This window comes from Mya arenaria, chromosome 2 (genome assembly GCF_026914265.1).
Source record: "Mya arenaria isolate MELC-2E11 chromosome 2, ASM2691426v1".
Classification (NCBI taxonomy): Eukaryota; Metazoa; Mollusca; class Bivalvia; order Myida; family Myidae; genus Mya; species Mya arenaria.
In genome coordinates this window covers 11,333,560-11,350,806 of record NC_069123.1, presented here as the reverse complement: position 1 = coordinate 11,350,806, position 17,247 = coordinate 11,333,560, and the positions used below count along the sequence as shown (strand labels likewise).

Below are 17,247 nucleotides of genomic sequence, written 5' to 3'. Positions count from 1 at the left end.
ATTCTTTTTGCGACAAAAAATATTATGAAATTGATCCAAACCAATATTGTATCTATAAGCTCGTGCCATATCAAAAAGAACCAAAAAATCAGCCGAGTTGTATCATTGGCGTCGTCGTCAGTGGCGACAGCGTCATAGACGTCGAAATGCAAACACCTTAGCGATAGCTCAAAAACAATTTACGATAAAACTTGACACAAAATGTGTAACTTGTGACAACATGCACATGTGTAGCAATATCCATAACTTTTATGGCCTATCGTTAGTTTATCGTGCAAATTTTTAATTTGGCCATAAATCAATGACTCATTTCAAGATGTTGATATGAAAATTTAGCCGACACCCCAAATTTTGAAAATCTTAATCTGATTTGACCCATTCTGGATGCACATTTGACCGTAAGTACACGTTCTAACCTTATTCAACACTCCTCATATTTCATATCTAATGACCTTATGGCGATGCAATTGTTTTGCGTTCTGCATACAAAACGATACAGACGATGCGAGTTCCGTCCCGAATAAGCCCTGAATCTCGCATATGGAATTGGGGCTCACACATACATTGCATGTATATTCCTGCCATAAGGAAACTCAAAACACTTTGAAGAACTACTGTTTATTTAGTATTCAGTAAAATATGGATCAAACTGAAATATTAAAACGCAGATATCTTCGTGCAATGTCGTGAAATTAAATAGTGAAGGACCGAAAGTGGTATCTATCTTGCATCTTATATGAAATATTGCTAACGAATTAAATTATAACTCTTGTGAATAATGACAGTCACCCAATGATCTTAAGCTGCTATTTAAAATGTCAATTGGCAACACTCGAATATTGAAACAGTTGCGGTTCTGGCATATCTACGGCAGTCCATTGACCATGGCCATGACTCCCGCAATAAATTCTTCGCCAGCTATTTGAATCTGATCTCGAGGGAGTAGGAAGCCAAATTCTCCTTTGTCTCTTAGCGCATACGCAAACGAGAACAATATGTGTTCATCCTTGCAGGTCCAATCTATCGCTAATCCATGGGCCTTAGCTAAAATACAAAGTAAGAAAAGCTGTTCAAGATAAGTTTGATGTTTTCATGATTTCTCTATATTCTTTTCAGTTGTTTGTTATTTCGTACAATCCCGCTGGGGACAATGCAGCACCCAAATAATGATTTGGGAACCAAAGTATAGATGAGTTTACAAATATTGAAAAAGGCTTTTTTGACAAAGTAGTATTGGTTTTAACTCGAATATATTTTATCTGCAGAATCAGATATGACCTTACTAGTTTAACTGACGTTACATTGTACTAGGCAAGAGTGGTTAACGCCTACTGAGAGTTTTTTTCTGTTTTTGAGGAAACGCAATAGCGTCTGGCGGGAAAGCATTAAGCCAACGTAACAGTTCGTCTGTTTTTACTCCTTACCATACAGAGTAAATGTTTTGTAAGAAACCGTATGTTTGGCTCTGTGTTCTATTAACATTTGCGTTCAGTGCGCTTCCGGAACCTTCACGGGCCAGTAGAACGTCTGGGCTTTGAGTAACGGAATATTTACAAATCTGATAATCAAACATTCCGATTTATTTTAATGATAACGTTTATATTAATGTGATACGTACAACATACAAGTTATGGTTTTAAATACGAAAAATGTATAACTAAATATTATTTGGCGTAGTATATAAGGTACAAAATAGTTATGAATCAAGTACGTGCCATAGCAAATGAGCTAGTTTCTGCCATTTAAGATTCTGACCTACATATAAGCTAGCTTTTCAAATTCTATTAACCATCAATCACTTATTTGTGTATCAGGTACCTTTAGGATAAGAGCTGATATTATATATAATTGCGGTTAAAAGAAAGTCTACATGCACAAATAGTACCAGTATGTCATTGCAGTACGTACCTAATAAGTCAGGGATTTGACCAACGGCGTAAGTGTTTCCATCAATGCTTTCGATTGCCGATGCACTAATGGTCCCAAGCTCCATCTGAAAAACAAATTATATTTGTTTCGTTATAAAAGTGACTTTTATGTAGGTGATCTGATCGAATACACTTTGTATATGCATGCATTTTTCCTAGATTATGACAGTACTGAATACTCGCTTAAAACGAATTACTATCCTAATGCGGTTGCTGCTTAATTACCAGTTCGTCGAAGTGAGGCACCCTTGTCGTTGTGTATGCATACGGTAAAAGGACCATTTCACCGTAGCTGTGGATGTCGACAAATGCCGCTACATTGGTCGAGATGACGTAGTCTCTAATCGCCTGTACCTCCGTCTCCGACCACGGTTCTAGCCCAGAAAACGTTTGTGATGAGCAGTCAGGGCCAGCTTTCTCATCTGTTTAAATACAATATGGTAAGCGTGAATGTAGATTGGTAAAACTATATTTTGCCTCACCTTTTTGTTCAATCACAACATGGAATTAAACAATTCACATCCATACTCATATGGCCTTAAAACATTTCTCATACATACGATATATGTATATATAAATATATATGAATATATCTGACTTGTTTGTATGGCCAGTAGTACACTGCCTGAAGCAAAGAGACATGTACGAGCAATATTTTAACACAATGGGAACAAGAACAAGTCAAAAGAAAAGAATGAGCTTGCTTAAAGGTACACAGATCAAAACCTAACGTACATTAACAGGATGCATACGAAATTCATCATCCAAATATCTTTATCAATAAATGGTCGAGCCATACATGCTCCAGGGCTGTATTAGAACCCATTGATTTCATAAGTTTGTATATGTATGGCCTACATAGTAGCTCAAACGTGACTGCTTCAGTTACAGTGAACTTGTACATTTATAACTGTGACTGTCTTTTATATACGTACAGCTGTAGATATAACAATTCTAAAACTATACATATGATGTGCTTTCAAATATAACAATAGGTACAAAATACAGCTGTCTCTGCAAATTAACAGCTGTACCTACATTGTTTGTCTTAATATTGTTGATAATACTGTTTAGAGCCACTTTTTACACCATATTGTATACGCACCATATCCAACCCACATTCTCTCAAAATTACGATCGAAATCCACTCCTTCGGAACAAGTCAGAGTTTTAGTTCCATTATTCACGGTTATACTGTGCGAGGACACGGTTTTCCTCCAAAGGCGGTCCTACGAAATGAAATATAACATTTACAGTGCCATGGTATTTATATATGGGTCATTTTAGTCTCGCTTTGCTACAGATAGTTATAGAAGGTCTTATGAAACATATCAACCCAACTTTAATTCAAAACAAAGCAGTCAAATGTGTTCTGTAGGTCATTTCTGACTAAAGTTCTCCTATTTGTCGACTTTCTTTGCTATTAGTGAGACGGTTCATAAAAAGTGTTCAGGCATAAATACATTTTTATCCGTTAATAGAAAAGAATACAAAGGTCAAAAAAATGTATGCACCTCAATGTTTTCCGATGTATAACTAGGCTTTTCATTTTAATAGACCATTAGTGATAATTATAATAGTTCATGTCAGGTGACCCTACATCCCCTATGCCATTTTGGTATCACTAATATGTAAAATAAATGACCGAAAATATATATCTGATAAAGTTATGGAAGTTTTTTGTCTTTATTATTATTATTTCACACGGAAGAAGGTTGACCGAGTTTTCAATATTTCGAGATGAAATTGCATAAAGGGATATTGGTATTATATTTATAAATTCTTCCTCGACAAATGTTATCCTTTTTTAATAAAACCAGAATAATATTTAGTCACCGGGCTTTTTAGTTTTACATATTTGTAAATTGCCAGGTAGTATCTGAAATCCACTAGTATAGCAAGATAAAAAAGCTCTTGCTGTGTTACAATTAGTTAGAACGATAAGAAAAAGGCGCAGGCTTAATACCTCAATTACTTACGAAAAGTACTAAATCAGGAGAGTGAAACTATCGATGAAATATTGAAACAGCATGAACAAACTGTCAATGAATTAGATTACTACAACACCTTTTCCTCTCCTGCAGCATCCGTTGTGCGATAATAGCTGTCAGGGTTGCTTACGGGAACTATGTGCCAGCAATACGTGTTCAACGCACTGGCTTCGCTCACGAGCTTCATTAAGTAAACCGACACATATATCAGTGCATGGCTTCATTTACTGTACATTAATTAAGGATCCAATAGGGAAAAAATCAAGGAGTGATATTCAAAATTGCATACATGCTACATCATCCTAATGTGGTTATAAGATACTAACGATTAATCAATAATCAATAATTTAGTTAAAACAAATAGCCAAATTTACATATTTTAACAGTTTTTATAAAATCCAAAAACCAGTAATGCGATTTGTTCTAACCATTTAAATGAAATATGAACAAAAAGAAATGAAGTTTTATGATAAATACGCACTTACATAGTTTAAAAAATTCAATGCCGTTGCAGGAGAGATCCATTCTCGACCATGGGAACCAAATATCATGATAATGTTTGGTTTGGTCGCACTTGGGTTTCTCTCAACCTGTACAGTAGTTCAATAACCACCTGATAATCGATAACAACAGGAATATTTTCAAACAAAACCAACCAAAACAATATAATCAGTTAGTCGATTGCGTGATAGTTCAATGTTTATTTCAGTGTTCATAAAAATTGCATATTGCATCATTATCTACTTACTTTAAACGTACTGTTCGTTATATCAAACTTTGCACAAGAGATACACTGTAACGTGATTTTAATTCTATTATAAGATGAATAACGATTGATAAATAAACATTAGTATACATAACAATGATTGAAAAATATATAGCATAATAATAATTCACTAGTGAAATTACAATTTGATATTTTTCAATGTTTTGGAATTCAATCCTGCTCTTACTTCCAATTCAAATGGCAGAGCGCATAGTGCAGATACACAGTTTCAACAATGTCATTCCAAAAATGATATAACGTTCGCATACCAATCGGCGCGCTTTTAAAATAAACTGCAATTAACTGTTAAATTATATCCTTTTAAGGCATATACTATAAAATGTTTCGAAGAAATATCGCATTTCCACCTTTTGAACATGAAGAGTAAATAAAGATGTTGGTGTTCACTCGGTAAAGTATATAACTATGTAAACTGAAACAAACAATTAGGTTTTATAAAGCACTCCAATTAAACAATAAGCTCGAATATGTCAAACTTAAAACAATAAACATCACACGGACCTTCAAAAGACTCAGGTCCCGTCCTTGAAATGATTCACCAATTTTTATTTTTGTGACATCTATACCAGACGGGGCATTAGCTGCGAAGTCTGTCATCCATGCTTCAATCTGTTAAACAATAAAGTGAGCAACAGTACAAAGCATCCACTCCAAACTTAAATAGGTTCTCCGGTTTCCCCAACGTTAACAAGACCACTCTTACGCAACAGAAACTTGTTCCAATAAACTATAATTTTGTTTGTAATACTGCCACTATAGATAAATCGTTAAAAATATAAAAGGCTTTTGCCAATTAAGGACATAATGACAAAACATACCTCTGCTAACGAATGGTAAGTGGAGTAATCAAATGATGCAGATTCGGAACCTTGTTCCATGGCTTTACGTTCAGCTCTTTCCAGGGCTCCGACATCTGATATCATGATGTCAGCTTGCAAATCGTTTTTCTACAAATAAAACATGTTGAAAAGCGATATTTGATAATATAATTATAATGTAACAATTGAATGTTTGTTAGGGCAGCATCAGCCAGAGATGATATAATAATAGCAATCACAATCTATGAATAATACTGCCACCTATATCGCTATTCACGTTCTATTGATCGTGTTTTTTCGTGATTTGAGTGTTTATATGGTTTGCCTATTTTCACAAAGGATATACTGAAACTCAACTTATTATGTAATGAACTGATGGCGAAAAGATTGTTTTCAATTTCAAATTAAGAGTATTCACATACATATAACATGTATATAAGGCTGAATATTTAGGAGTACTGAGAAACATTGTGATAGTGTGTTATCGTATTAAGGATATATCATATAAATCATTGTCGAAAAGTTCATCTTTGGTAAAAACAAATGTTACCCCAGGCGTGCAAAGAGTTGTGTGCGAATATATTGAAGCAATTTATGAAGATACATAAAGGGTAGAATTATTTTACCCATTTATTTCTAATAGATTGACAGCGTCGAAAGCTAATGAGCAGAGATGGAAAGAGATTCACCGCTTTAATACCTTTACACTTTCTTAATCTCTTTCTGGAAACTTTTTACAAATTAAACATGAAGGTGATAGTAAAAACCTTTGCATCTTGTGTATGAAGTCAGATCATGATGCATAAATTCCTGTCAATTAAGGTAACATTTTTTTCTCTTATGTATTACTTTGGTATATATTTCTTAACAATAAATTATTCTCCCTCCAGTAAGGATACAAAATATCGCCTTATATTCTAAAATCAGAACCCAGACAAAAAGCTTTCCTGACCTGCATTTTGTGAAGAAATTTTTCGAGCAGTTCCGGGTTAACCATGACATGAGTTTCTTGGCCAATACCCCCTTCCTTCCAGACATCTAAACGCATATCCTGTATATCAAAACGAGAATATGTTACTACAGCAGGCTTTGGTTGTAACTTACTTACACTACATTTGTCATATTCAAACTTAAATCTACCCTCGTGTATATAATATGTTATGGCGATTAAATGATATTATTTGTATTAAATGTTTCTCATTAATGTGCTTAATATCAACGAGCAATGATACACTAAGATAATAATCTAACTCAAACATGTCATCATCGATAGGTAAACATTGGAGCCACAACATTTTCTTGCGCGATGAACAAAGCTCGTCTAGAAAGGCACAACTGACTAGAGCTAGCTGGAATGTGTTATCGTTATATAGGTATTATCGTTTCGTTGCCATAATTTTTACCTTAGTAAGTGACCAAAGCTTATTACAAATTGGCAAACTTCATATACTGTATTATGTACACCACCCTTTTGTGCATTTGATTCGTATAAATCTCTTAAAGAAAAACGTATGATGAAAAAAGACAACAAGATCATATGAATAACAGACGATTAATGTATGTAATTATCTGGTTTGACATATTTATTTCGTATGGATGTCCACCTTAAGTAGTTCACAGAGCTTTTCCACTTGCCCTTCAGCTTCGGGTTTGATCTTAAAGACCAGGTACCTGAAAAGGGAAACGGGATATTGTATTATTGTACATTCTCGCGTTCACCTGAAATTGATACCGTTTGGATGATGAATGATACTTGTACATGCATACCTTTAATGCAGCCAACAAATCAAACAGATAGCTATCAAACAGAATTGTATTAAGTATCACAGCAATCAAATTCGCAATCGGCCAAATTCGACCTATACAATAAGATAAGTAATTGGCGTTTTCGATTTTTTGCTCAGATAGAAATGATATATTTTAGATGTATGTCGTATTTCCATTCTCAAAATATAACTGCGTATTCCATAACGACTTTTTAGAATATTTTTTAACTAATTTTGTCTCCTTATTTTGCAATAACCTTTCGCACTGATTTAGCTATAAAATGTACAGTAAAAGAAGTGCATCTAATTTGTATAGTATAAGGTTTATAGAAGATTTTGCTATTGAATGCCTATAAATTAAAATTTTAGATATCAATTAAAATAGACAACACAATCTCAATGAAACAGAACCTCTATTGAATAGTTTCACATATTGGGCATTTCTCCCCGTTTAAAAAAGCAGACACAGAATTAGTTAAATGTGTTCACCACTCAAATTCAAAATGGATTTAAAATGCAATTGTAGGACAACACTCTCAAAGCAATTTAAAAGATGTTATGCAGCATTTCAATTGTACTTTAGAAGTTTTTTCTCCAAACAAATCAATTGGAGAAAGGAAGCATTTATTTAAATATTTAAATTACCGATAACCATAAACATCGGTACCATTATGTGAGGATAAGCAAGTAATCCGTTATTGCTTTTCTTTATCAGGAAATACGCTTAGTAACGATGTTGCCCCTTTATTACAGAAATTTTGCGAACGGAAATTTCATTTGGACTTTATTTTTGTCAATGGAATATTTCTGGTCGGTGGACAGGGTAAAGATGCCGACTCGTGTTTATTTGCATCGGCCACTGGTAAAATACCAATGGCCGATGCAAATAAACACGAGTTTATCAACGTTATTTTTTTCATCTTTTCCCACTGATAAGAAGTATCCAATGGATGCATTTTTATCTAAATCGAAACTTTAACAAATAATCCAAAATCAGAAATTCTAAACATAATTATTTTTCTTACCCGTCATAGTTCTTTGCAGCTCCCACCGCAGAAAGTCCAAGGAAAATAATAAAATACACGTCCATCATCTGCTGTATCCTAGAGGAATATACAAGGCTATCTCGTTTGATAACTCACTTTTATAACAGTTTTAAGCAGTTATGATAGGTGCAATATACACACCAGATGTCTTCATATTTCTTATAAGAATTGATTTCATAATGACTTCATGGAAATATTAAAAACGGATTTCGTGGAAGCAAAATGTTTTATATCTTGTTTTAATACCTATAATTATTTTATCATAAAATCCAATAATATTCCAATTGATATACTCGCTATTTTCACTTAAATACTTGTGAAAAGTGCAATATGCCCAACAGATGTCTTCATATTTTGTCTAATAAGAAGTGATTTCATAATGACTTCACGGAAATACTAAACAAAAACGGATTTCTTAGAAACAAAAGGTTTTCTGACTTGTATTTATACCTGATTATTTGATCATAAAGTAAAAACTATTGCGTTTGATATACTCACTATTATAGCAGTACTGTGTACTTGTGTGATAGGTGCAATATGCACACCAAATGTGCTCGTATAGTGTCTGATAAGAATGATTTCATAATGAATTCATGGAAATACGAAAAACGGATTTCGTTGAAACAAATTCTTTGATGACTTGTTTTGATATCTATAAGTATTTGATTCTTTTATGAAGTAATTATGTTTTCAATCAATGCTATAAACTAATGATACAATTGTCGACGGAGTAACCGCAGCTATTTTAACAAAATACAAGATTTTAAGTGACATCATTTATTTGCTCTAAAAAATCTAGAAAAAAAATCCCGAAAGTATGAAATAGATTTAATTGTCAGAGCGATTATTTCAAACATAAATCAAATAGGAAAAATGGTTCCCATTTTACTGTTTGTAAACGGAATTATGCATTTTTACATTAGTTTCGCTCGATCGCTCCAATTCTGTTCGGCTCAAACATATTGGGATTGCCTAATGATATTCTAATGCGTCCCACTAATTTAAAAAGTAAATAGATTAGGGCTAGGTTGACAAAATAACATTTTTTTAGACGTTTACATATATTTAAGCCGAATTGATAATATCAAAGTTAAATTACACGACTATCTTGTTTGATAAACTAACCATTCTGCTGATCTTGTGTTTTTTCAGACGTTTACATAAAGTCAAGCCGAAATTAATATATCATAGTTAAAATAGAAGACTATCCTGTTTGATAAACTAACCATTCTACCATTATTGTGTCGTTGCAAAAAGTGCAATATGGCAATATCATTAGCGGTTTTAGGCAAATCAGACGTCATCTGTTTTTCTGATTAGAATTTATTAAAATAGTGATGAAATCTGTGAAATACGTCAACCGGATTTCGTGGAAGCAAAAGGTTTTATTACTCATTTTAATGCCTGAAATATTTGATCATTTCATGAAGTAATTATTTTTTTAATCAAGGCCAAGCATATGTTATGTTAGATGGAGTAACCTCACCTATATTAACAAAAATGGACATATTAAGCGACAAAGGTCTTTCTTATTTGTTATAAAAAAAGAAGACAAAACACTTTTTCAATCCATGATGCAACTGACAAATCCCAAGAGATTTAAACACATATAATTATCAGAGTGACCATTGTAAAAAGTGAATTATGAAGGAAAACATGGTCCACACGCTATTGTTTGTAAACTCAATGGAAACTTTGAATTTGTATTTATTTTTCGCTTATTCGCTCTATTCTGTTCAACTAAAATCACAAGAATCAGGAAATAAATTGTTTTGGCCCAATGGTAGTTTAATTAGTTTCAATAATTTTAAAAGGAATAGATTTGGGTAAGGTTGACAAAAATAACATTCTTGATTAATTGATTACATCAAATACAAGACTATCCCGTTTGACAAACTAACTAATCAATATAACCAATCATATGTCGTTGCGAATAGTGCAATATGGCGCCAATAATAATAACGATTCAATGCACTTTAGATGTCCCCACTGGGCTTTTTTCTGATAAGAATTAATTTTATAATGAAATCTTGGAAATATATAAAAAATATGTTGTGGAAGTAAAAGGTTTTGAGAAATGTTTAATTGCCTACACATATTTGATCATTCGATGAAGTAATTATTTTTCAATCAAGATAAATACACGTGTATCGTTCCTTTCACATATTAACCGCATCTGTACTAAAAATGCAAACTTTAGGCTACTGCTCTTTGGTGAAAACAAATACAAAAAAAACTTTAAGCGTTTGTCTAATGACAAAACTCGGAGTAGTGAAACAATAAAACAATATAACATAGAATATTTGCTAAAAATACACTTTAATAGAAGGGAGAACAAGTAAGAAAGGTTAATTATCAAGGTGATCATTGAAAATGATAAACAATAAAGAAAGAAATGTTTCGCCCTTTTAAAACGAAATGGAAAAATGTATTTTTATTTTGCTCGCTCGCTCCAATTCTTCTCGGCCTAACTCGTTGAAGAAAACATGAATCAGCCCAGTACTAGTCTAGGTATTTTCAATAATTGTAAAATAAATAGATAAGTAAATGTTAAAGTTGAAGAAATAACAGTTTATATAATTTACATGTAAATATATAAACAACCAAAGTCTGAATGGTCCTTTTGGGTATATTTTTGATATCGCATAAGGATAATAACAAAAAACTTTGTCTTTTAGATTTTGATATATTTGTGTGTTGATCAAGTGTTGTTCCGATATTCGAAAAACAATTGGAAACATAAACTAATAAATAATGCTTCCGAACGGTTTAAAAAATGAACTGATGAGTATATGATATTTAATACCGTAGCATTGTTTTTCTTTATTTACTTTGCTTGGTTTCTGATACGCCTTTGTGTCAATTGTGATCCAACATATGTTTGTGCTCTTCTGCATGAGTTTTTATTGCCTTACCGTTTCAATGTACGTCATCTGTTTAGTCGCTTAACGAAGTGACGTCATCAAACAATGCATGACGTTAATTATGTTTCCTTTCTATCTTTGCTTTGTATCTACTGCTAAAGGCGTAACGCCGAACTGATTGGACATAAAAAGTTTATGTTTTTTTAAATGTAACATTTGTGTGTGATTGTTTAAAGGGACTGTACACCAGATTGGCACCAAAAAAGTTTTTTTCTGTAACGCATCTCAGGACAAATTTTTTATTAAAATATTTACTCTTTGACATCATAATTGTAAAAAACAAGGCAGTACAAAGGACGGCTATATCCCCCGCCGTTGTTTTTAGTATCCTTTGTTTTTATCGCAACCTGACTTGTACGTCGAATCTGACCAAAAGTGTGCACAACCACTGGTCAAGAGTGGGAATATAGGAAATACAAGTTGTTTGATCGGTAACATAAATATTCTTGGAATTTTGAACATATTATAAAAGGACATTTGTTAAAGTTATTCATATTGTGTGAAGTGTAGGTAAGATCAACGTCAAGGTTATTTTGGCTAAAAAAAGATGGAAAATGAGTCCTAGATTTATAACATCGATGAAATAGCAAGCCTTAAGTATTTTCGATAAAGTGATACATATATATTGTGGTGATGTCATAACATTGTTTTACTTCTTTTGAAGAGAAAACACATGTTATGAATATATTGTCACATTTGGGTCCATTGTTGTTGTTTTTTAAATATTAAACTTGTTGCACATAATGATAATGCTTGGTAGAGTGCGCTAAATGTCAATCTGTGAAACTTGTTTAACACTTTCATTTAACATTTATTTCTTATCCTCTATTTATCATTGTCATAATATAGACCCGAAACTTCATGATGGATTACTGGCACAAATTGCAATTTGTTCGAGTTCTTGGATCAAATTCTGTTATTGTTGCTAAAAGTACATAAAATGTATAAGGTCAATAAATCTGATAAGAACTGACATGTCTACACTGCTAAATATAAAAAGCCCGGGCACAAGCATGGGTACTATGACCTTTAAATGTCAGATGTGAACTTGACCTTTGAGGTATGGACCCGGGTCAAGGTCACTGCACATCGTTTAAAAAGGACAACATTTGTACCAAGTAATATGGTAATCCATCAATGCAAAAGTAAGTTGTAGCGCGGACATGAGCATGTGTACTCTGACCTTTAAATGTCTCATGTGACCTTCACCTTTGAGTAATGGACCCAAGTTAAGGTCACTGCACATCGTCTCAATGAGGACAACATTTGTAACAAGTAATATGGTAATCAATCAATGCATAAGTAAGTTATAGCGCGGACACGAGTATGTGTACTCTGACCTTTAAATGTCTCGTGTGACCTTCACCTTTGAGGTATGGACCCGTGTCAAGGTCACTGCACATTGTCTCAATAAGGACAACATTTGAACCAATTAATATAGTAATTCATCAATGCATAAGTAAGTTATAGCGCGGACACGAGCATTTGTACTCTGACCTTTAAATGTCTCGTTTGACTTTGACCTTTGAGGTATGGACCCGGGTCAAGGTCACTGCACATCGTCTAAATGAGGACAACATTTAAACCTAGTAATATGATAATCCATCAATGCATAGGTAAGTCATAGCCCGGACACGAAATGTTACAGCCAGACGGACAGAGGGACGGACAGACAGACAGACAGACTGACAGACGGACGAAGTCCATTCCTATAATCACCTCCCCACTCCGTGGCGGGGGATTAAAAATACCAAAGTGTGAAAACAATTGTGGCGGAGACCGGGTTCGAACGGGTGTCGCCAAAATAGCAGTCCAGTGTTGTATCCACTGTGCTACGAAGGTTCACTGTAAACGGTTGGAATATTTAAGCTATATACCTAACTTGGTAATATCCCGTGAAAACGTCGACCAGCCAATCATGCATAAGGAATGAATTCTACTAGATAGACATTCCTATTAATCTTTTGCTATAGAAAAATACGAAAAAACTGCGAAAAATAAATTAATTGTAAACTATGTGGTACTTCAGTTAGTAAGTATCATTGCATTGTACACATTGAGACCAAGTTTATGTCAGTTTATTGGAAATATTAGTTAATTAGTACAATTTTTAATTCAAGTTCAAAGCAACCCACAATCATTATAGAAAATGGTGTTTTTATAACAGTGTATTTTTAGCGGTTTAAACTTGTTTGTAAGACGCTTAATACAGATTTTCGTAATCTATGACTACACAGATATGTGTTATTGATTCAGGCTAAAGTTATCTCAACATTTCGGGAAGCACCATAAGTTGACAGAATAATTTGGCAATAAAACATATAAAGAAGGTGTCATGACTTTGCATCCTCAAGATTCAAGACGTTAACTGAAGCAGTATTTTTTTTAATTTCACTAGCATAAAAATCGACCTAATAAATTGCAGCCTAATAAACTTCGTTTTATTACGTCAGAGGACCATCTGTTTTTTATCTAGGCTCAGCTGGTTACAGGAGCAGTTTTGCGGACTACATAATAGAGGATATTTTTAGTATCTTTTTCCTTTTAAACAGCGAACTTTTATTAACTTAATCAACGGAACCTAGAAATGATATCCAAAAGTGATATATAAACCACGTTCTATTATATTCCATTTTAGAGTAACTTTAACGGTTGATGTTGTCATATTGACGAAGCAGCTATTCATAAACGATATGCAAACGTACATGGACTCTAGTTTGTACTCATATCACACTAGTTTCCATAATGACATCGCCATATGTCTGCATTCAGGTGACTACATTTTGATACTAATTATGACATTTCCAATGGATTAAAATGGCCTTTACGGCTGACTGTAGAACAAGGTCTTGGTATTGTCAGTCTGAGCATTGTAATCCTGATTTAAGTCTTAGTGACTACAGCCAGATCATATACGACAAGCCTAATAGCCAGCTATTTACGAGGGCTCTGTTTTAAGGCATATTTTAAAATCACAAGAGGTCCTATTAAAGATGCTTTGAAATAAAATTGTTCGATTAAAAAACTCTGGTTGTCATGGCAATAAAAAGGAAGAACTTTGAGAATCTTCGGGTTCCGTTTGCCAGATATCAATATTTTATATGTTCATAGAAAGTTTCCAAAAGTGGTCAAAAGGCTCTAGGGGGAGTAGGGGAAAGGGGCATTAATTTTGTTATTTTTATTGTCAAAACAACACATTAAAATTTATTAATCTTTTGTCTTGCTCTTTTTATTGTTATCTTCCTTTTTAATGTTTTTCTTTCATTATAATGTTTGCAATGGTATTGCAAAAATGAACATCTGGGCTTTATAAGTTAAGGTGGAAATTTCGTTGACTTTAACGAGAAACATACAAAGAATCCTATAAATACAAGGCTCGAGCCCTGATCTATATTCAACACTATTATTTTTCTTAAAATAAATAAGAATATATAAACATTATTGCATACATCTAATAGTTTTAGTCCTTTGGGTTAATTTTATTTGTTGGCTATGAATGTGGTTATATTTAAAGCTTAATGTTTTTACGACCAATGTCAGGAAAACAACTATATAATAGAAAGGTAAAGTACATACCAGTTTAACAGATCCGATGCTGCCACTGTTTACAGATATCACAAGAGAATGTATTCTGTAATGGGCGGCCGGTTTTCCACACTCAGCACACAAGTCAGAAATAATCACACACAATGAGAAATGTCAATTCAAGACAAACTCTTATCATTATTATCCTTTCTTTCTAATATTCATATGAAAAGCTACAGAAACATGATCCATAGCCAACATAAACCCTGTTTAATGGCACAGGGTAAACACCAAAGACATAGTTTGTTTTTTATTGAATCAGGTGTTTTTTTCAACAATGCAATGTAAAAAAAACACTGACAAAAATGGGGGTTGAAATGTCTTGACATTTCTATATATAGCAGTCTAGTTAAATCTCATAAATTGCATGTCTGAAAAATAAGAGCCTGTTAATTTAATTTCTTATCCATTTGAAATTGGACATGTATGTATGTATTTTTTTTTGCTTTAAACAATGCATTGTTTGATGCAATAATGTTATGAACTGAAGAAACTTTCCAACACTAGCCCTCGCACATCCATTAACGGACAACAAGCTAGACATGTGTCCTAAAGGGCTTCATAACACCTTTAGTTATGTAAAAATAACTTGAAAACGACAGCTTACTATGGTTGTAAGACCCTGATGGGCATTATTTGAAACTACTTGTATTATCAGAGCAGCTTAAAAAATTGTGAATGAGTTTCCGGATTTAAAAACTTAACAATAAAAGAGTCAAAATTCATTTAAGCTTATTACCCAACCCCATCTCAGAAGTATTAGAAAAACACTATAATTGATCACTTCATCAAAAACTATATTCAAACTTTACTGAAATAGCCATATGGTACTACACTTCTTACATAATGATTTTAACGCGAAACCTTTCTAAAAAGCAATATAGCAATTACAATACATCTTAATTCATTCATTTTACATGTGTGTATCAAGCAATACCCTTAAGAATAATACAAAGAATGTTTTGAGTAACAAGGCACCACAAACTTACATTAATGTACCGAATAATACAGCATATTGAATAATACTATTCTTAAAATCAGACTTTTTTATTAAATCAGTTTCATGATTTTTGCAAGAATAATAAAAAAGCAACTGACAAAACATAGGGATTAACATGTATTTGTTATATTGGTTGAAAAGTCTTCAATATGGGAATTTAGATATTCCAAGTAGGGGTCGAAAAGTCTTCATAATAAGGGTTGAAAAGTCCTAACAGGCAAGGGTTGAAAAGTCTTTAAAATAGGGGGTGAATACTTTAAAGGTTGAAAATTCTTTGTTTTTAGAAGGAGTTTTTTGGGGGGTTGAAAAGACCTTTTCCCGCTCAGCTCTTAACAAAGGATCAGAGTGAATGTCAATGCCAATGCAAATCGTGGGGCTTTTAAACTAGCACAGCAACCGTAGGTTGGCGGAACGCTACTCTCATGAAAAATGATGACAATGCCACCCAAAACGTAAACGGTGCAAACCAAAAAAAATGACAGCAGTGCCAACAAATTAAGTGGCAGACATGTGACCGTCACAAAAATAACTTCTTAAGAAAATGATGGCAGCCATCTTGGTAATATACGCTACTGATGCAAAAAGGCTCTGAACAATGCTTTAATTTTTATAATGGAAACAGAAACAAGTCAAAAGGATGAGTCTCCTTATACAAGACTGCTTTTGACCTTAAACAGCGGAAGTTGAACAGAATAACAAAATGGCTGACATGGTGCGACTACAGAAAAATACGATCAACTAATGTTAAAAATATTGATATAATAAGCATTGGAGCAAAATTTACTAAGGAAATTTCATAAAATCTTGACTTCCCAATCATCAATGTATGGTGACTTTGTGGTCATTGCTTTTATTTCAAGGAAGTCTTGCATTTTTGCAACAAGAGAGGGAATTTTACTTTATTCTTATATGTTATTTTATATCTTTCTTATTTGAAAAGATATCATCAAGAAACTACAAGGCAATGTTGTTTGTGACTTTTGAGGCATTTTGCATTTTGACACACAAGACATTTATATTGTCGAGGAACTTTTCAGAAACAAATACAAATGCTTTTTGAACCAAAATTTGATCAAAATCCTGAATCTTAAAATTACATTTGTTTTATCCTTGAACAATATTGTTTCTGAAGACTCAATAAAACCTACGTTTTAAAATGTTTTAATTTTCCTATGGAAGGCTCTTAACAAGTTCAAATAAAGGTCACGTTTCTTCAATACCATATCAAATTAACTTCAATTGATATCCATCTTGCGAGTTAGAGTTATAAAAATCGCGTAGAATAGAAGTAAAGCGCATTGGCATCGGAATCACTAGACATATTCAGTTTAAAACACTTGTAACTCGAGTAAGGTGTTAGTATCGCAAAACTACTCATTGAAAGTATTGTAGTGTTGTCATT

General features: G+C 33.2%; 1 protein-coding gene across 1 annotated transcript; it reads right to left on the bottom strand.

Moving 5' to 3' along the window:
• Positions 1–602: 602 nt before the first annotated feature.
• LOC128243801 (carboxypeptidase B-like) lies at positions 603–8,406 on the bottom strand. The gene is made up of 11 exons (XM_052961754.1): positions 8,316–8,406; positions 7,129–7,195; positions 6,477–6,575; positions 5,525–5,653; positions 5,208–5,315; positions 4,405–4,509; positions 3,996–4,100; positions 3,034–3,157; positions 2,154–2,350; positions 1,909–1,993; positions 603–1,044 (listed from the first exon to the last, which is right to left on the bottom strand). The coding sequence occupies exons 1-11, from the start codon at positions 8,381–8,383 to the stop codon at positions 866–868; spliced, it is 1,266 nt and encodes a 421-aa protein (XP_052817714.1). The 5' UTR covers positions 8,384–8,406; the 3' UTR covers positions 603–865.
• Positions 8,407–17,247: the final 8,841 nt, after the last annotated feature.